This window comes from Engraulis encrasicolus, chromosome 22 (assembly GCF_034702125.1).
Source record: "Engraulis encrasicolus isolate BLACKSEA-1 chromosome 22, IST_EnEncr_1.0, whole genome shotgun sequence".
Lineage (NCBI taxonomy): Eukaryota > Metazoa > Chordata > Actinopteri > Clupeiformes > Engraulidae > Engraulis > Engraulis encrasicolus.
Window position 1 is genome coordinate 51253354 of NC_085878.1, and position 21883 is coordinate 51275236.

The 21883-nt window shown below is 41.4% G+C and overlaps 2 protein-coding genes across 3 annotated transcripts; both read right to left on the reverse strand.

Moving 5' to 3' along the window:
• Nucleotides 1–6547: 6547 nt before the first annotated feature.
• Nucleotides 6548–9393, reverse strand: tmed3 (transmembrane p24 trafficking protein 3). The gene is made up of 3 exons (XM_063188633.1): nucleotides 8891–9393; nucleotides 7256–7501; nucleotides 6548–6804 (listed from the first exon to the last, which is right to left on the reverse strand). Exons 1-3 carry the CDS (start codon nucleotides 9035–9037, stop codon nucleotides 6571–6573), a joined length of 627 nt encoding a protein of 208 aa, XP_063044703.1. The 5' UTR covers nucleotides 9038–9393; the 3' UTR covers nucleotides 6548–6570.
• Nucleotides 9394–10792: 1399 nt separating this feature from the next.
• Nucleotides 10793–16874, reverse strand: tpma (alpha-tropomyosin). Of its 2 annotated transcripts, XM_063188631.1 has the most exons (10): nucleotides 16643–16874; nucleotides 15875–16000; nucleotides 13822–13955; nucleotides 13402–13519; nucleotides 12914–12984; nucleotides 12604–12679; nucleotides 12335–12397; nucleotides 12155–12224; nucleotides 11273–11351; nucleotides 10793–11007 (listed from the first exon to the last, which is right to left on the reverse strand). In XM_063188631.1, exons 1-10 carry the CDS (start codon nucleotides 16754–16756, stop codon nucleotides 11004–11006), a joined length of 855 nt encoding a protein of 284 aa, XP_063044701.1. In that variant the 5' UTR covers nucleotides 16757–16874; the 3' UTR covers nucleotides 10793–11003. The 2 variants fall into 2 exon arrangements, with proteins under 2 accessions (XP_063044701.1, XP_063044702.1); XM_063188632.1 differs by lacking the exon at nucleotides 10793–11007 and having other exon boundaries at nucleotides 11268–11351.
• Between the last annotated feature and the right edge of the window lie 5009 nt (nucleotides 16875–21883).

Sequence of the window (21883 nt, forward strand, 5' to 3'; positions counted from 1 at the left end):
TGTACACTATGTAACAGGGTTAGCACAGAAGTTTGAACTTGCGTTTGACCACTCTCCAATGTGCAGTTTAGCGAATTATTTAAATAAGACATTGATAATCTCTCTCTCTCTCTCTCTCTCTCCCTCTCTCTCTCTCTCTCTCTCTCTCTCTCTCTCTCTCTCTCTCGCTTGCACGCGCGCGCACGCACACGCACACTAGCATACATGAATTTACCATTATTTCTCTGACACATTCATTCACAGCTTACACACAGACAATAGGGCCTACTAGACCAGGAGCCCAGGGGGGTCAGCCTAGTTGGGAAGGTTACCAATTTTTATGGGTACTATGATGTCTGGTATGGTCCCCAGATAGAGGAACAGCACGTCTGCCGGGTTCCCTCTGGTGGGTGTGGCCAGGGGGGCTGTAAAACTGGCACCCCAAAAATGGGCTAGATCAGTTGGTGAGGTTACCACTTGGAACCTGTTGTAAATTGGTCATCATAGTCCCCTGATAGAGAAATGACCACTGCCAGACATTTTTAGTGGTGGGTTACCCCCGGCAGACGCCCCCGTATGATGACACCCCCAAAAATGGGCTAGATCAGTTGGTGAGGTTACCACTTGGAACCTGTTGTAAATTGTTTGAGATGGTCCCCTGATTGAGGAATGGCCACTGCCAGACGTTTTTGATGGTGGGCGGGGCTTGCCAGACATCATTAATTGGGGGGTAAAAAATGGGCTAGATCAGCTGGTGAGGTTACCTCTTGAAACCTATCATGAATTGTTCATCATGCTCCCCTAATAGAGAAATGACCACTGGCAGACATTTTCAGTGGTGGGGGACCCCCGCCAGACGCCCCGATATGATGACACCCCCCAATATAGGCAAGGTCATTCACATAAGGTTTGAACCAGACATGGTACAAAAGACAAACGACACACCACTTTTTTTTAGATAATTCCAATTGGGGAATTGATTGGAAGGGTCAACATGTTCATAGAAACTTGTTGTGGGTACTTTTTAGGACAAAAATGACTTTTCTTTAACAAATATTACAAATCCGGGCAGGAACCAGTTTGTAGGCTTTCAAAATCAATGGAAAGATGACGTGTTTCTGACTTAAAAGTGCATTTTGTAGGATGGTGGCCAGAATATTTAATTGATATTCACCATTATGACCAAAGTACAATAGGTTTTGCAGCTTAAGATGTTGAGGAGATCCCCCTTCACATGTATGAAAAGTGTAATTTCCCCAATCATAATGAATACTTAGAATTTGATGGTGGTGGTAAACATTCATAAAAGGTAGGCTAATATTTGTGAATGGGACCAATTCAGGGACCAATTACGCTGACATTGAAGGCCTGTGAATTATACCAAGAAATTGCACAACTATGCACTACTGCACCACTATACAGCAGTTCTGAAGATTTAGAAGCAAAATACTTAAAAGGGGTATGCCACTATTTTGGGGCTGAATACGGTTAAAATCGTTGCCCTGGGTTTATAAAGGTGGTAAAGTGCCTTATTTTTCATGATAGGTGTTGTCTTGTTTTAAGGAGCGAGTAAGTATCTAAGCTGGTGAGACTCAATGGATCACACATGCTACTGTGATCCATTGACTCTCACTAGCTTAGCGATATACTCCCTCTTTTAACTTGTCTTAAAGCAAGACAACGCCTAACATGAAAAATAAGACACTTTACCACCTTTATAAACCCTGGCAAACGATTTTAACTGTATTAAGCCCCAAATTAGTGGCATGCCCCTTTAACATAGGCATATGCAGGAGGACCAACAGACAGACATCAAAGCGCAAGACAGGACCAGTAACAGTATACAAGTACTAAGAAATACTTGTTGTTCCAGTTATCAAGTCACAACATTCGGAAGCAGCAGAGTGTGTTGCATATTGCAGGTGCCCAGGCAGTTGTTGTGAGTATTGTAGTCACATACGTATGAACGGCCATCTGGGTACTTTGCTCGTGAATGTGTGTTAAGCCCCTTATTGGGGGAAACCAAATTGAATGTCTCATTAACTTACATGCTACATCGCCTAGCCTAAATGAACACAGTCCATGCTTCAGCCACGGCTATTTGGCTATAGGCCTATTATTTATATATATATATATATATATATATATATATATATATATATATATTTGAATAGCCGGCAACACAACACATTTTCGGCATGTTGAGCATGAACAACGCTAGTCTACAGGTCAATTGACTTGCATTGGCATCCCCCTCAATGTTTTCAACCAAAAGGGGTGTAATGCACATGACAAAAGTCACACCATTTATGCGTATAGTGCAGTTCCATGTATGTTTGTGTGTGTGCGAGTGCGTGCACACAGTCTTTTCCTTGGGGGCAGCAGCAACAAGAAGACATGTATGGTGTTAAGAAGACTGCATGCATGTCCTGTTTTGCCTTGTTCTCCAGCTTATCAAATTGACCTCCATTCGGTGTTAAGGACTGGCTTAATTGATGGCACCTCACTCTGCAATCAAGCTGCCTTTAAAAGCTGAAGGAACTGACGGTTCTTCATAGGTGCTCTATTTGGACCTGTGGCTGCTGCCGCACCAGTCAGGGTTTTTGTATTTAGGCATTATGATTTGGACTTTGTTTAATATTAAGTTTGTTAACGTCTTATCCTGGTGTACTTTAACAAAACCCCACAGGTTGGGTAACTTTTAAAAGATGTGTGTTGTCCTTCAAGGTTAAGATTTGGTTCTGTTCTTAACCCCATAGAGCATGTTCATGTGGGGGCATAATAATGGTGTGTTGTATGTTACAGGGCCCAGCCAGTCCTTGTGAATACTGCAGGTAAAGATGCAGTCACTGTGCACACCAATTCCATAGGTAGGCTATAGGTGTGTGTCTATCTGTGCAAACATGTAAAAAAAAAGGCATCAAGAAAGTTGTTTTAGTGGGGGTCATCTGTGTTCTAGGGCCAATCCCAATCCTTGCAAGTATTTCTCCTCCCATCCATCATGAACATTGTGCTCAGCTAGTGCCACTCATTCAAGTCGTCTCATAATGTGCTCTGTGCAAGTAGGTTTGCTGTGTCCCCTACCACAGTCCACAGCATGGAGGGGATGCTAGGAGACATGCCAGTACATCAAGGGACATGGATGAGGCCATAGGAGAGTTTGCAATCCAGCAGCAGAATACAGCAGTGCAGAAATGGGATTGGCCCTAGAACACAGATGACCCCCACTAAAACAACTTTCTTGATGCCTTTGCACTGTTTGCTATATGAACAAGAAGAGGTCCTGGGAGGGTGAATGAATTTATTATTGGATGTCTGACATGCCCTTCAAAGCACTTCATGATGCATTATGGTTGGTCGTAATTTAACAGGATAGGGAGGATTTCTTTGTCAGTGTCAAATGTTCAGTTGTTTTTTATTTGTTCACTTAATTATTTCTCAATACTTATATACTGTTACAAGCCCTGTCTTCCACTTCAATGTCTGTCTGTTAATGTCAGTCCTGTGTATGCCAATGTCGAGTATTTTGATTCTAAATCTTCAGAACTGCTGGAAAGTGGGAATTTCACATTGCTGTTTCTTAGTACAATTCACAGGCCTTCAATGTCAGCATAATTTCTCCATGCATTACTTAAAGGTGCACAAGGGTAATATTTTCAGTTGTTTATTTCCCAGAATTCATACCGCACATTGAAAATATTACCTTTTTTATGAATACTTACCAACATCAAATTCTAGTATTCATTATGATTTATCATTAAAGTATTCATTATGACTAGGAAAATTGCACTTTCCATTGTTCTCCATTGTCTGCCATTTTGAAAGAGACATTTAAGCAGCAAAACGTACTGTACTTTGTTCATAATGATACATATTGGTTTATTATTTTGTAAATATTAATGAAATATTCTGGCCACCATTGTACACAATGCACTTTTAAGTCAGAAACATGTCATATTTGCATTGATTTTGAAAGCCTACAAACTGGTTCCTGCCCGTATTTGTAATATTTATTAAATTAAAGTCATTTTTGTCCTGAAAAGTACCCACAACAAGTTTCTATGAACATGTTGACCCTTCCAATCAATTCCCCACGTTGGAATTATCTAAAAAAAAGTGGTGTGTTGTTTGTCTTTTGTACCATGTCTGGTTCAAACCTTATGTGAATGACCTTGCCTATATTGGGGGGTGTCATTGTATTGGGGCATCTGGCGGGGGTCCCCCACCACTGAAAATGTCTGCCAGTGGTCATTTCTCTATCAGGGGAATATGATGAACAATTCATGATAGGTTTCAAGAGGTAACCTCACCAGCTGATCTAGCCCATTTTTTACCCCCCAATTAATGATGTCTGGCAAGCCCCGCCCACCATCAAAAACGTCTGGCAGTGGCCATTCCTTAATCAGGGGACCATATCAAACAATTTACAACAGGTTCCAAGTGGTAACCTCACCAACTGATCTAGCCCATTTTTGGGGGTGTCATCATACGGGGGCGTCTGCCGGGGGTAACTCACCACTAAAAATGTCTGGCAGTGGTCATTTCTCTATCAGGGGACTATGATGACCAATTTACAACAGGTTCCAAGTGGTAACCTCACCAACTGATCTAGCCCATTTTTGGGGTGCCAGTTTTACAGCCCCCCTGGCCACACCCACCAGAGGGAACCCGGCAGACGTGCTGTTCCTCTATCTGGGGACCATACCAGACATCATAGTACCCATAAAAATTGGTAACCTTCCCAACTAGGCTGACCCCCCTGGGCTCCTGGTCTATACACACTCACACATGTGCAGTTTGTTTCAAACACTGACATACTGATATAGACATACAGTACAGTACAATGCAATACAATACACACACACACACACACACACACACACACACGTGCATTAAGAACACTGACATAATAGGCCTACACACACACACACACACACACACACACACACACACACACACACACACACACACACACACACACACACACACACACACACTAGCATACATGAATTTACCATTATTTCTCTGACACATTTATTCACAGCTTACACACAGACAATACACACTTTTTTCAAACACTGACATACTGATATAGACGTACAGTACAATACAATAGGCCTACAGCACGCACGCACGCACACACACACACACACACACACACACACACACACACACACACACACACACACACACACACACACACACACACACACACACACACACAATGTGCATTAAGAACACTGACATAATACACACACACACACACACACACACTATAGGGCTGTGCAATATATCAAGTATACACTATGTAACAGGGTTAGCACAGAAGTTTGAACTTGAGTTTGACCACTCTCCAATGTGCAGTTTAACGAAATATTTAAATAAGACATTGATAATCTCTCTCTCAATACAATACAATACAACACACACACACACACACACACACACACACACACACACACACACACACACACACACTAGCATACATGAATTTACCATTATTTCTCTGACACATTCATTCACAGCTTACACACAGACAATACACACTCACACATGTGCAGTTTGTTTCAAACACTGACATACTGATATAGACATGTACAGTACAATACAATAGGCCTACAACATACACACACACACACACACAATGTGCATTAAGAACACGGACATAATACACACACACACACACACACACACACATTATAGGGCTGTGCAATATATCAAATTAATATTGTGATATCACATCAATATTGGTGTCAAGCAATCGCAAATTTCATAATATCGAGTTGAAACAATGTTTTTGTTTTTTGTCTATACTGCCAAAAGGTAGGTTACGATAAGCGCAATACATTCCCCTACACTTGAGTCATTGTGACCACAGAGCAGACTTGCTACCCAATACTCATGCTAAACAGCACTGTGTTTCTCTACACACAGTCTCTACATACCTGTGTTACCATGTACTTTTTTGACATTTTTACATAATGAGAGAGAGAGAATGTTGTTACTGAAAACACTAAAAACCTTACAACCACAACTGATACAACCAGCCCAGGGTTAGCTGATCGTTAGACAAGTACACAGGTCTGCTGGTTACTCAGACCTGTGTTTGTTTCTCTTTTCTAACTTTTACAGATAAGCCCCCCCATATACAGTACAGGTAGATTCCAGCCAAGGCCCCTCTTAGTCTACATGGGTCATGTCACACTGTTTTTTTCTATCCTTTCACAATCATACTCTAAGTCTGTGTGTCAGGACGCTATTCAGATACTGTATACAATAACAATAATAATAGTGATGTTCAGAGATGGTGTATATATTATTATAATGCCGTTCCTAACTAGTGGGAATATTGTTCATCTTATTTTTGTTTATTTTTGTACCGTAATTATTTAATCATTTCTTTTTCTTTCCAGGAGCCTGGCTCGCCATTGCCAACATTGCACGTGTGTGTGATTATTGTCAATGTCTTAAGTTTAGTTTAACCGTACATTGGAGGCTGGTCAAACACAATTTCAATCTTCTGTAATTGACCCTTACATTGATTTTTCACAAGAAAGTACACTTTGACTTTGACTTGACTTTTTTATTTATTCATGTGCTAGTGTTCACATTGTTCTTCTTCTCAGAGAAGAAGCTCTTGAGCATCAGGACTTGGCCAATGCTGACAGCAAAGAGGAAGAGTGTCTCCCCGATGGACCAGTAGGAGACGCGGCCATTAATGTCCTCCGCTCGTATTCGATCCTGGGCCTCTCTGAGACGGTACCACGTCTGGGAATCTGTGACCACTTTCAGAATCTCGTGGATAGACAGGCATGCTGACTCCATCTGATACACACACAAACATATGCAAACACACACACACACACACACACACACACACACACACACACACACACACACACACACACACACAGTTCAGTTTCTACTGTAGTATGTGTATGTGTCTGTTAACACATCGTCACAATGCCATCATCTAAAAAAATCAATCAAAGGCCATTGTCTTGCTATCTTGTATGCATTCACACATGTCAACCACGCCTCTAAAGGTGATGATATACAGGGCAACAGCTTTATTGGCTCCTAATTTTCCAATAAAATGATGGAGATTTGTGTTTTTCTGATTCTATTTCTCCAGATAAAAGTGGTGTAGCCTTGTTATAAAATGTCCAAATAAAATGTTACATTTAGGTGGCCCAAATGTGTAGCTCAAAGCGTTGTGTACATCATTCCCATTACAAAAAAAAAAACCATATGCCTGCCCCCCACATAAACGCACCTGAGTCAGAGCGGTCGTTCTGCTCATGTCTGGCAGTAAAGGTCGCTCCTCTCCTGCCCGCACGTCCAGATATACAATTTTATGGGAGAAGGTCGAGAACTCATTGCTGAAGCAGACTTTGTAGACACCTTTCAATGTGGTCGTATGTGAGAAACTGTCATACTGTTTCTTTCTTTCTTGATACAGTACGTTGTTCAGCGGATCAGTCACAAAACAGTCCACGTCATAGTTCCCACCAGCTATTACCTGGAACAGAAAAAAAGTAAAGTTTGTCGGTGCTGGGGTATCTCCTTGTGCAGTTGTGCTCCGTAATCTGATGTAAAGATTCATGTTCAGGGATCTGAACAAAAAAATATTGCTGATAGCCCTTGACGTAGCTCTGTGAGACTGTTCTCTAACATGTTGAATCACTGGAATATCTCTCTCTCTCTCTCTCTCTCTCTCTCTCTCTCTCTCTCTCTCTCTCTCTCTCTAACGTTCTGTTTTAAGATTTTACTGAGTTGTGATGTTTTTCTTTTATGTGATGAAAGCATGAAAGCGAATGCCCAACTGGTAAACTCCAACTCCCATTGTCATTGTGACACAGCACTCCGCAGCACACAAGTTCACACTGCAGCACACAACAAAATATGCCTCACCCGTGCAAGGGGGCAGCCCCCAATGGCACCCAAAAGGGAGCAGTACGTGCTGCGGAATGGTACCATCCTCAGGGTACATGGGGGAGAGCACTGGTTAATTACTCCCCCCACCAACCTGGCATCTCGGGAGTCAAACCGGCAACCTTTGGGCAACAAGTCTGATATGCCCTAACATCTTACCCTTGACCCCCTGGGTCGGGAATATGGTATTGAATTGAATTTGCTTGAGATTGTTTGTTAAGAGAGATTGTGATGCTATTAGAATATGTAACTCAGACAGCATCAATTTATTCACTTTGATGAGATGTCTGATCTAGAGGACTGCGCTGCAATTGTATCTGAAGGAATACAGAACTGCTTTTTTATTTAACATTTATTTTACCACGAAAGAGACTCAAAGATTGAAAAAAAACACTTTTTTTCAAGGATATGCCTATACAGCAGCACAATTTACATTATTAAAATTTCAATGATGAAAATAACAAATAATTTATAACCGTTATAAATAAGGGGTGCCATCTATGCTCATGCTTAATGGAATAATAAGTTATGTTCTGTTCTGTTCAGGCCCAGCTTTGCAACTTTTGGTGGAGGAAGAGAAAATTAAAGCCTTTCTTTTAGGGAGGTGGGACAAAAAGCTGATGATGGGAGCACAAACATTGTGCACTGTCCTATCTCGTTTACATGGCACACTATCAAAGTAGGCCTAGTAGCATGTAGAACAGGTGAAGCATTTGACGACGATGAAGCCGAATAAAACCACTGCTATGTGTAAACAACAATTACAAGTAGGCCTTGCCTTCTTCTAGTCAACATTTCTAGCAAAATGCTTTTGGCTCAAAAGAAATGGGCTAGGCATGACATAGGCCTATCGTAGGACAGCGCGCGTCGGTAATTGAGCGTGAACAAGGCACTCTTTCGCCACTGAGATGCGTAGATGAATGTAGAGAAGTTTGCACGAAAGCATTGGGAGTCAGAGCAGCAGCCAGCTACTTACTTGAAAGTCAATGTCAAACTTAACACCGCTATCGAGGTCCTCGTAAAAACACTGCTTCTCGTTATCAGGTAGTTCAAAAGTCAATTCTGTGCTGGCACCCAAGGTAATGTAGGTTATCAGCACGAGTAGCACTTGTTGATAATGCATGTTGTTTCGTTTGAGATTCACATATGTTTTCGGACTGACAAAACAAGGAAGTCGTCGTCACTGTAACCGCAGAATCGCTGCAACCAGTCTGACGTGGCAGAGAACGCATCTAACAAGAAGTAGAGCTAGAGCCCTCCACCCAGTCCCCTCGTCAGAAAATATCTGGCAGCTAGATGGCGATAGCGGGTAACTAAAGAATAGACACCTTTCCCCAAAAGTCATGCACTGTGTTTGCCTGGTTAACACCAGACCTAATCACAAGTGAGATTGTCTTTCAGATCGAAACGATTGTGTAGAACTAAAGGCAGTATGGGAGTTCCCAGGCTAGCACTGTGTTAGCCTCGCGACGCCATCCTATGTAGGGGCCTACTCCACCCAAAGGGTTTGGCTCCGCACACCTGTTGCCTTCACGGACTCGGGACCTCTCGAGACAGCTGACGACGCATGCTCACATGACAGCCGAGTTCTGGAGTTTGGCGCATGAACGCCACTGATCCCGGAATCATGCCTGTTTTGTTTTGGTCCTCTTATCTTTTTTTCACCTCCACTTGAGCCTCCACATCCACGACATATCATTTTAGCTGAAGTAAGGTAAATTAAACAGTCAGAGACATATGTGCATCTGCAGTGTTGTTGATAGTGATTACAAGATGATATTTAGCATTTATGATAGGCCTACTGATATGGCATTCAACAAAATTCTATTTTTTGTTTAGATTTATGTTTTTATTTTATTTTACCTATATTAATCTGCATTGTTGGTCATTTTCATTATAATTTGTCTTTGTATTTTTGTGGGCTATAAATAAACTTGACAACTTGAATTTGAGTTTGGTTTAACAGCGCAGGTTTATGAAAGCAGGAAGTAAACTCAACACACACTGTGTGAAACTAGGAGTTTCCAGTGTGGACAGAGTTTCGTATTTTTCTTTCATGATTTTGATCAAGCACCAGTTTGACTGGACACGCATGCGACTCTTAGATTTTTGAACTGGGAAGGAGCACAGTAGTTAAACAATTGCACATAGGGCCACAGGACAAAACACTGATAGGTCCCCTCATACAACCTGCAGCACCCCCACCACCAGTACGGTAGGGCACAGGTCAATATCCATGCTCCATGCTCCGGCCTCTGAGCAGGCCTCATACAGGATCAGGGATGATTTAAAAAGATGCTGGACCCAGATTGCATTACTGTAGTGATACACAAGAATAACATGTATTTGATGATATATTTTTTCAGGAGCTGATATGATTGACTAATGTCAATATGTGACACAATGTGGAAGGGAAAGTATTTATATATTAATGGGAAAACATTTTTACACAACACCTCTCTGGTCTCCTCATGCCATATTTGTCCTTTTTTGAGTGTTCGCCGGTTCATTTTGTTTTTGACTCTGCTATCAGACTGTGTTATACAAACACATTGTCCGAGCCCTAGTACCGTACCTACCTCTACAGACCTGTGATTGTGAAGAAGTAAAATTGTACTCCTTTGGCAATTTGTGTAAATAATCTGGGATCAATATGCAGGACATGTGTGTAACATCAATACAAAGCAATGACATATCTTGTGTTTAAAAAATCAATGGTAATTTTTAGAGACTTTTTAATGAGTCGTGAACAAATAACGAGTATGCCTAGTAGGTGTTGAGCTTTAGATTTTATTGAAGCTACTCAAAAATAAATTAAGAACATCGATAGAAATAAAAAGAAAAACAAACAAAAAGAAGAAGAAGAAGAGAAGGGAGCAACAAGATGGATGAAAGTTTATTTTACAGAAAGCAAATTGATTCAAAGCTTTGGGCACCATACATATTGTAAGTGCTTTGTTGCTTTGTGCCAGACAGGACAGATGGAGTGAGGAAATATAAGAACATAGAGAAAAAAGGGAGAGATATTGTGAGGACAATGAAGAGGAAGCCCCTCGGCCACAATGCGTCAGTGAGGAAAGTTAAGTTATTTATCTGTGGGTGAGAGAGAGAGAGAGACATAGATAGAGAACAGAGTGATTATGATGAATGAATGGATTTGAGGAACAAAGAGCATGCAGCAGTAAGAAAGGTAAGGTAAGAATGCAGAGTGTGTCTTTTTAGTGAGAATGAAATGAACGTATCTAACTGTGACATGGTGAATGCACGGAATGTTCTGTACTTGGTTAGTAGCAAATAAAGTAGCAAAGGAATGGTTTGCATGAAAAAGCATAGTTGAATATAGGAATGATATATTTACATGGATGTCATGTCGTTGAGGGCATGGTCCAGCTCCTCGCTGATGGCCTTGTACTTCAGTTTCTGGGCATACAGCTCATCTACACACACACACACACACAGACATGCAGACACACACACACACACACACACACACACACACACACACACACACACACACACACACACACACACACACACACACACACACACACACACACACAGACACACACATGCACACACATACGCAGGAACACACACACACACACACACACACACACACACACACACACACACACACACACACACACACACACACCATTAAGTACACAGGGATAGATAGGTAGAATACAGAGCTCCATTGGCTGACTGATTGTAATCTGTATCTGGGTCATTTTCCAACCCTACCCTATCTCTTTCTCCCACTTACATTCACTTCTTTTACATTCAGTCCTTTACTATCAGTCATTCGCTATCCTGTTGATTTAAAGGCTCAAAGAGATTTCCCCAATACATTAATTAATTAATGAATTAATAAAAAGAGAGAGATAGGCATGATATGTAGCTAAGTTGACTGATTCAAAGCTGTCTCTAAGGTCCGGGCCCCTCCCCTGGCAGTTGCGGTTGTGCAGTAGGAATGTGTTGCAACTGAAATAAATCAATTAGTCAACATTATTTAGCACATTATCAAACAAAACTGTCATTCAATGTGCTGGAGAGTAGAGAAAGAAAAGTTATGGTATTTTTATTGCATTATAGATAGTAGATTACTAACTATCACCAAAGGCAGATGAAAGTAAGGCCGTTTCTAATTTCTTTTTAAAACAAGATACTGTTGGGGCAGTTCTAATTTGTTTCAGCAATTGGCAGCTGAACTGCTTGGAAACAGTTATGAAAGACTCACCCTCAAGATCATCAATGGTCTTCTCCAGCTTAGCCACTGTCCTCTCAGCGAACTCAGCACGGGTCTCAGCCTGGGTGGTGGAGAGGCAAGCAACACAATGATTTAGAGACATTTCAGTAAAGTTCACACTTTGTCTTCAAACACTCTCTTATGTAATGGAGGGGAAAAGAGCCTCCTCACCTCCTTCAGCCTGTCGGTCAGGACCTTGATCTCCTCCTCATACTTGTCCTCCTTCTGGGAGTACTGTATTGAGAAAAGACAAACGGCTGTCAGCAATGCATATGTCCCAATGGTACCATTAATAAGTAGCATACAACCAGCATTCTCGCTCCTCTTTCTCACACTTAATCACAAACAGTCCTGCATACATGAACGGCACACACAGCCATGGACCTACATACATACACGCACACACACACACACGTACACATGCACACACGCATACACACCTTCTCAGCCTGGGCCTCCAGAGACTTCATGTTGTTGGTCACAGTTTTCAGCTCCTCCTCCAGTTCAGAGCACTTACTGTGAAAAGGCAAGGTGTTGCAAAATGTTAGATTTTAAAAACATGATCAGTAAGAGCATTTTCCCTAAAGGTGAAACCCTTACTCAGGCAACTCAGTCCCTTTGCTAAGTTGTTAGTATACTAGTTGCTAGTATGGATACATTAAGTAGCTAATGTGCTAGTTACTAGTAAGTACAGTAGGCCTATGTATAGATAATGAGTTCATTAAGTATCTCCGAGTGTGAAAGCCTTACCCCTCAGACAACTCAGCACGCTCCTCTGTACGTTCCAGCTCACCCTCAACAATCACCAGCTTACGGGCCACCTGCAGACAGACAGTCACAAAGCTTAGCTCTGGGGCGCACATTTGTCAGTCATTTATTATTTCATATATCATAATCTCTGTTGTCCTGTCCTCACACAAAGCCCATAAAAGGCTTAGCAGTCAGATTACATTACACATGTTAACGATAAGGTTTCTATCAGAAATTCACATGACCTGATCCAAGTCAAGAAATGTTGTACGAAAAGATGGTAAATTATATCATATTGGGTCTGCTCACAGTGAGTAATAATCAGTGGTCAGTGTCATAGTCTTGTTAAGCAGTGTTGTGCTCATGTGAATACTCAAGGTGTGTGTGTGTGTGTGTGTGTGTGTGTGTGTGTGTGTGTGTGTGTGTGTGTGTGTGTGTGTGTGTGTGTGTGTGTGTGTGTGTAAGAGTTAGTGGGAGTAAAAGTCCACCTCTTCATATTTGCGGTCAGCCTCCTCAGCAATGTGTTTGGCCTCCTTCAGCTGGATCTCCTGCATCTCCATCTTCTCCTCATCCTTCGCGGCCCTGTTCTCAATGACCTTCATGCCTCTGTGGGAGTGACACAGATAAATAGATTCTGTATTATGGTTTTGTTCATTTCCTCCCCAAACATCACATTTCATTATATAACATACCACTTAAGCTGATGCTTTTCATCCAAAGTGAGTCTTAACAGTTATTTTATGTACACACTGTATTGGATGATACACACTTAAAGTAGTGACATGGACAGATGTGTGTTGTGTTGTGTATGATATGTAATAGTTTGAGGGAAAAGGTGTGTAGGTGTGTGTGTGTGTGTGTCTGTGTGTGTGTGTGTCTGTGTGTCTGTGTGTCTGTGTTAGTGAGACCTCTCGCTCTCATCAGCAGCCTTCTCAGCCTCCTCCAGCTTCTGCAGTGCAGTGGCAAGACGCTCCTGAGCACGATCCAACTCCTCCTCAACCAGCTGGATACGTCTGTTCAGGGAGGCCACCTCACCCTCAGCCTGTCACACAGTTGTTACATGACATTACAATACAATACAATACAATACAATACAATGCAACATGTATTTATATAGTGCTGTATCACAACTATGAAGTTGACTCAAAACACTTCGAAAATACACATACAGTACACACACACACACACACACATTCACACATTCACACAACAGCTCTGGAGGCTGCCGTACGCCCACCATTTGTCCGGGGTTCACGTGAACACACACACACACACACACACACACACACACACACACACACACACACACACACACACACACACACACACACACACACACACACACACACACACACACACAGTAATAATAGTCCTATCGTAACATAGCCTAATTTCATAACATCAAGACTTACCCTGCTAGCCTACTACTACATAACTGATCTGAAAAAAAGAAGCAGAAGTGCTCTCTGTCTCTTCCCAATTTCTGTTTACAAACCCCCCTTAGTCTACACACGATTCTGTGCACATAAATCTACATGCTATTTTACAGATTTCCCTATGTAATTTGACTCCAAAACAACCCCCAGGTCCCTCACTATCTGGATAATGCACACCCATTTTAAATCCCCCTGCTCCTCTATACTCATATATCTATGGTCAAGGTGTCTATAATATTTTGTCCACCACCCACTTTTCTTGCCTTGTAATATTAATACTGGACTATCTTGAATGTTTCATTTATACTAATATCTTACCGATATACCAATAAACTGTGAGTGATTCAGAACCTCCACAACTTAAATGCTAAATGTACATGAATCGCAAGTATGTGTTAGTGACCATGAGAATACATGATCATGAGAATGCAGTTATTATAGCAAGTTGCTTACCATGTGCCATCGTAGAATGGAAGTCTAATCAAACCCTTACCTATACCAGGATTATTTTCAGTTTATGGACAATCTCTTTTTCAAAACAGGATATATACTGTGAGACATTATGATGTGTGTGGAAGAGAAATATGTACTCTGCTCTTGTCCTCAACTGTATGCTACATGTTTATGGTGTGCGATAATGTGCATTAGGCCTTTGTGTATTTTAAAATGTGTATATTTATGTAAGATGACAGACACCTTAATTTCCTTTGGGATTAATAAAAATACTCTACTGGTGTCGTGTTATGTGTAAAGCAGCAGCACATATATAGCTGTCACAGAGGAAGTTGTTGTGTGAGGGAATGGGGTTGGGCTATGGACTAGCGCAGCTGTCACGGGTCTGAGACAGATCACAGCTACTGAAATTGTAAGCTAGCATGGAGTTAACATGATAGCTCACCCCGACTTGGCCATTTAAAGGTTCAAACTATATATAGCCATGCTGCTTGACTAGTTGGGAAAAACTGCTGGGAAAGCAAAAAAAGTAGAGCGCCATTCTTGTATGCTCAAGGACTGTTCACTTAGTTAGTACTGGCACAAATAACTATGGAAAACCATTGCTTGACTTCAAATGGCTTTTAAAAAATAGCAGACCATTTTAGTAGTGAATATGCCGTGAAGAAATATGAAGCGCACTCTTATTTATTTACTTCAGAGAGTGCTGTTGAAACCAATGTGCTGTAGTTATTTTGTTCTACTTTGTAAAACAAGACTAGATATTTCTAACAACTAGTGTGTGTGTGTGTGTGTGTGTGTGTGTGTGTGTGTGTGTGTGTGTGTGTGTGTGTGTGTGTGTGTGTGTGTGTGTGTGTGTGTGTGTGTGTGCTTTTGGTGTGAGTGAGTATGCGTCCATTCCATTGTAAGCTCCATTCTTTGCTTCGTTGGGTGGGTGACAAAATGGCGGTGACTGAACTCACTCAACAACGGTCGCCAAATAAAAGATGTTCTATATTCTATTCTCTAAAATGGCAGCCACTGATGTTCTATATTCTAATATTCTAAAATTGCAGCCGGTGACTGAACTCACGTCAGTGGCGGTCTTCTCAGCCAGCTCCAGCTTCTCCTGGGCCTCCTTGAGAGCCTCAGAGTACTTATCCAGCTCATCCTCTGTGGACTTCAGCTTCTTCTGCAGAGCGACCAGATCATCCTCCAGCTACATTCACAACAGACAGAGCAATAGCCAGATAGGAAGTCAGTCAGGGACAAAGGGAAATAAGTTAAAGAAACCCAGGTTGGGGGACACAACATTAAACTTGGAATGTTCATGTTTAACAATTTGGAACTGAAATAGCATCATCAATACAGAAATGAACCAATTTCCCCCAAAAAAGGGCACATTAAATTCGAGGAAATTCATTTGGAATCAGACCAAGCATAATTCAATTATTCACACACACACACACACACACACACACACACACTGCATGCACACACACACGCGCACGCACAGACACACAAACGCACACACAAACACACACACGCACACGCACACACACACACACACACACACACGCACAGACACGCTCACCCACACGCACACATACACACAAACATCACATACGCATGCACACACACACACACACACACACGCACAAACACACACACACACACACACACACACGCGCGCGCACGCACACACACACAGAGACACTCGCGCATTCACACACGCACACGCGCACGCGCACACACACACACTGTAAGTTATAAGTAATAGTCCACAGGAAGTCGTATCTTCTACTCAAGGGCTCCAAGTAACAGTTGTCCCAACAGAACAGTCTTGTCATTAAGTGCCAACCTGCTTGCTGCGGTCCTCGGCAGCCTTCTTGTCTCCCTCAGCCTGCTCAGCTCTGTCCAAGGCATTCTCCTTGTCGAGCTTGAGCATCTGCATCTTCTTCTTAATGGCATCCATGGCTGCTGGTGTGTGTTAGTCTGCTACTGGAATAGAGATAGAGAGAGGAGGAAGCCTCACAAGCGTCTGTGCCGGACTGAACGCTGCGCTGGAGTGCACGCTGGCGCTTGTGCGTAGCTGTAATATGCGTTTTTTTTCTGTGGGGGCCACAAGGCGTTGTGGGATACCCAATACTTTTTTGGAAATGGCCCCCGAGGGACAGCCTTGCCAACATGTTCCTTTTTTAAAGATCTGGATTCCGATTCGCTAGCCCAAGACATTTGACCACTGATATGGCTATATATGGGGCAACCAGGAGCAACAGGAGTCTAGAAGCCCCCACCAAGACGGCTGCATTACCAAGACGGCTGCCTCCCCCCTCCCTCCCCCTTAAAGGGTCTTGTTCCTATTTCGGACCCTCTTCAGTCAGTTGCAAATAAAGCACTGTTAGGGTTGAGAAGAACTGCTAATACCACACGGAAACATTCTATCAAGACTACTCAGACAACATACTGATAACTGCCAATGTGATAGACAACTGACAACATTTTTAAATGGTAGACCCAAGACCAATTACCAATGAGTTGTTTTCAAAGCAGGGCTGGGAAGTATTTTCTTCAGCACCCTCTTAGAGAAATACATCTCCTTAGATAATAATTAGGCCTATATCTTCTCTATATACATTTAAAATACACTGTGTGTGTTTGAAATACAAGTGTCTATCCATGGGTCTTAAACTATGAAAGCGTGAAAATACTACCGTTCCCACATTTTGACAAATTAGTTTGAAGTGAACTGAACACCTCAGTGCAAATAATTAACTCAACCTCCCATCACCGGGGATCACTATCAAATGTTATCTACCTACCAGTGGGATTTGCGAGTATTTGCACCAATTTGTTGAAGGAATAGAAGACATTTTGTCGCCTTTCTTCTTTTCATCTTCACCCCCCTCACCCCCCAACCCAAACCCTTCTCCAAGTGTGAGGGGGGTATTTTTAGGCTCCTCTCTCTTCCTTTGGAACCACCTGTCTTCGTCTATATTTTCTTGCCAAACCTCTTAAAGCTTCCTCACTCATTCCCCTACAGTGGCACGATGTGACATAATCCCTTCAAACATTGAAGAGTTGTTCTATGTCAAATGAATCAGGGACTCCTAGCTGCGACCAAATTTTCTTTTGGATAATATATATATATATAAACAACACCTGAATTTTATTGGCAATGGTCAAATACCTCAGGCAAATTATGACTAGCTTTTCAGATTCAAAACGGGGGAGTGGTTTTGTACTACCAGGCCTATATTTCTTCCTCGCTCATTCTCTTACTAGTGGCGTTCTGACTTAATTTCTCCATCACGCCATAAGGCTTTATATCAACATGGACATTAAATCTTCCACTGCAATCTACTTTTGTTGTGGTGTAGTAATTTTGTCTAGTTTTGTTGAGTCTTTGTATAGACCTATGTCCATTTTGTGTTTGTTTTATGCTATATAGTCTGTAAAGTGTCTTTGGGTGTCTAGAAAAGTGCTATAAAAACTGATGTATTATTATTATTATTATTATTATTATTATTATTATTATTATTATTATTATTATTATTATTAACATTCCTTGATGAGGATAAACAGGTAAAACACAAAATACAGTGACCAGAGAAAAGGGGCTCTGAATCTACATTTCCTATAGTGACTTGTAAGGGGTGATCAGTGAAGCAGAAGCCATTTACCATTCTAATGAGAAACACAGTAGGCCTAGGCCTTATTTACCGTTGAGATGCAGCTGGATGTAACTATCTGTGGACAAATCTCTGCTATTTCTTCTTGCTGATTGTCCCATCAGTGAGACATGTAATGGGAGGACTTATGATTGGGATGGCAATGCACAGTTTTACGAGTGTCAAAAAACTGATTTACTGTAGCAGTTGGAGCCGGTTTTACAAGTCGTGAACTGCATCTTTCATATCCACCAACACAAACAAGTTGGCCTGAAAAGAGTTATTGAAATCCATTTGTTACAGCTTTTAAAGTCTTTGCTACTGCTTTGAATGGTACAAAAAGTCCAGAGATGTGTGAGAAGAGAATGGCAGATTTACAGTACACAATCTAAAAATATCTTGCATCTATTTTTAAGAAGTTCATTTGGGTTAATTTTAGACATTCTGGTAAGCAGAGGCTAGTTGATGCCTAGAAGCTGTTTACACGTATACAGATCTTTTTTTTTTACAAAGCATTGGTTTTGGCCTTCCGTTCACAAGTAAACAACGTTTTAGAAATCACATTTCAAATGCATTTAGGGGGCTAAAATGTGCCTGTTCAATTAAGTTATACATAAACGGATGAAAAAATATCCACATTTTTAAATATTCGGATACGGCTGACCAGCACCTAAAGAATCTAAATAATATAGCCCCCAACCCACTGACCTAGATATAGTGGTCCTAACCAAATAATACAATTCACACAATATATAGCCTTATACATGCAGATTCAAATACACATACAAAATATATATTTCAGCTGCCATCGCCTAATGGGTATAGAGTTGCTTGCAGATTTAAATCCCACCCTTACATCTCCCTTCTTCATGGCTATAATACGCTTGAGCAAGGCAGCTAACCCCACCTTGTTCAGGGGACTGTAGGCAATATACTGTAGCCTCCTTAAATAGCTGTCAGTCATTTAGGATAGCCTAAATGTGTCAGCTAAATCTTCAATGAAAAACATTCTATGTTGTTGTATTATTATTCAAAAAAGAACAGCAATAAAATGGGCCAAAAGTAACATGACAAGCATTCCTATGATGAGCGCATGTTAAGTTGAGAGTGAGAGGGCCTCGAAATTCTTCTTTTTATCCTTTGGTTTAATTTTTCCAATCCAAAGAGACCACTTCAAATACAATTTCTTTATGGTCCAGGAAGTGCTCCTAAAACAAATGCTTTATGACCTATTTAAAGTAATTACTATGCGGTTTTTTAACAGTTACTGTGTTTAGCTTCATGGATTTGACATGTACTGCTCAAGTACATCCACACCTGTATGTGTCCAAGTACAAGTACAAGTGTCAAATCCATGATGACTAGTAAGTTCTGGAAACTGCGTGGTAATTATCTGTAATGTGTTATCAATGTGACGTGTTCCCCTGTTTTACTGCGTTTTGTAAGTCAAAACGTTTTTGTTTATTTTGTTATATGTCTTACTAGGTGTGTGCTCCACTGAGACGCAGTAAGCCTTCATCTAATGGGGGCAGCTTTGGCCTAATGGTTATGGAGGTGGTTTTAAAATAAGAGGTTTGAGTCCCACCCTTACCCCTTTCCTCCATCCACGCCTGACCCCACATTGCTCCAGGGACTGTAACCAATACCCTGTAAGCAACTGTAATCTGCCTAGGATAAATGTGCTAGCTAAGTGTGTGTAATGTATAGGTGCAGATCACTGTATCAATGGTGCAGATGCATGCTTCAAATCACGTTGTGCTCGCAGGAGTGGAATGGCAGCACTCTGAGCCCCTACTTGTGGGAAAGGAGGAGTGCAAAATCAGCCTGTCCATCTTCATGCTCTTCAGGTGGGGCACCAGGGAAGCCTGTAGGGGTCACTGCAAACAAAAACATAATCATACGCACAAACACCAACTGCCTGGAAAAGAGAATGCATTTGCCAGAACATTGTTCTAACCTCGAAACACAGGGTTGAGGCATAATTATGGGGTTGTTTTGGTAAAGGAGGAACTGGTGCACTTCATAAAATATAGTTGAGTATATCTATACAAAAAACCCCACCCACGCCAAAAAAAATTGATACAAAAGGTTTTTCCAACTGTTTTGCATCTAATGTAGGTGTCCTTACTAACATATCAAAAATCTAGTAAAATCTGACTTCAGGAAAGGTGCCATTTTCAAGATGGCGTCCAAGATAGCATCCAGAAGCTAATTCTGGCTATATATTATGTGTTATTTACTGTTTAAAGATGTTATCAGTGTTAACACATTTAAAAAACCTCCTTACATTTTAATTTGATCAAAAAATGAAGTTATTGTGATAATTAGGCTATTAACTAATTTCAGACGACCTAATACCTTCATATTAGAAGTTGTGTACATCAATATTCTTATGTGAGCACTGAGCAGTATATAGTCTTCAAATTGGCAGATGCTAACTTCCTTATATCGTTCAACTTCCCTCTGTCATGCTATTTGCACTTATAAAGACACTACTACTAGTAATATCCCTGTGCTGTTTGTCAAGTTTGTCAGGATACAGCTGAACTAAACTGACAGGAGCCACTCTAGAGGGCAAGGTGAAACGGTAGGTACTGGAGAAACACAATGTCCTGGAAGGAACATGGAACAAAAGGCTTTAGCATAGCTTTCAGGTAAGCCAGAGCAAACCCTGCTGTAGTTTTGTAGGTAATGGTCAGGGTTTGTAATTCAAGCAGACAAAAAGAGAAGTGACATGCAGCCTTTTGGGTTAGGTCAGTGTTTCTCAAAGTGGGGCGGAAGCCCCCCTAGGGGGGCGTGGAGGTATTGGAGGGGGGGCGCGTGAAGTCAGAAGGTTTTTCTTTTTTAATACTTTTCTGCTTTGCCATGAAGTCAACACATTCACTTTACAATCACAATATATTCATATTTATTCACTAATATTTAGAGAACATCATAGGCCATATACGTGTATAGGCTCTAATAAACTTTATGAAGGCCTATTTATTTGTATTTTCGTAACCATTTTGCTCGAGGGGGGCACAGACAGACATTTTCCTCTGAAGGGGGGAATGGCACGAAAAGTTTGAGAAACACTGGGTGAGGTGAACACTAGACACACCACTGTATTTTTGAGCATTGACAAAGATCCACCAGCTGGAATACCAGTCAGGAGGAGGGAGTTGTAATTGTCCAGGTCAGAGATGACCATGACCTGTACCAGAAGTTGAGGGACATATTAGGTCAGGCACAGTCTTATTTGTACAATGTGCTGTGCTGTATATTTAACAGGTAGAAGCGGCATGACTGGGAAACTGAGGCAATGTGGTCCGAGAAAGACAGATGGTCATCAAAATGACACTAAGGTTTCTTGTGACCTTATTTGGGGCAACATTAGCAGAGCCCATTAGACATTTGATATCATGACAGCTTGAACCTTTGGCTGGGCAGTT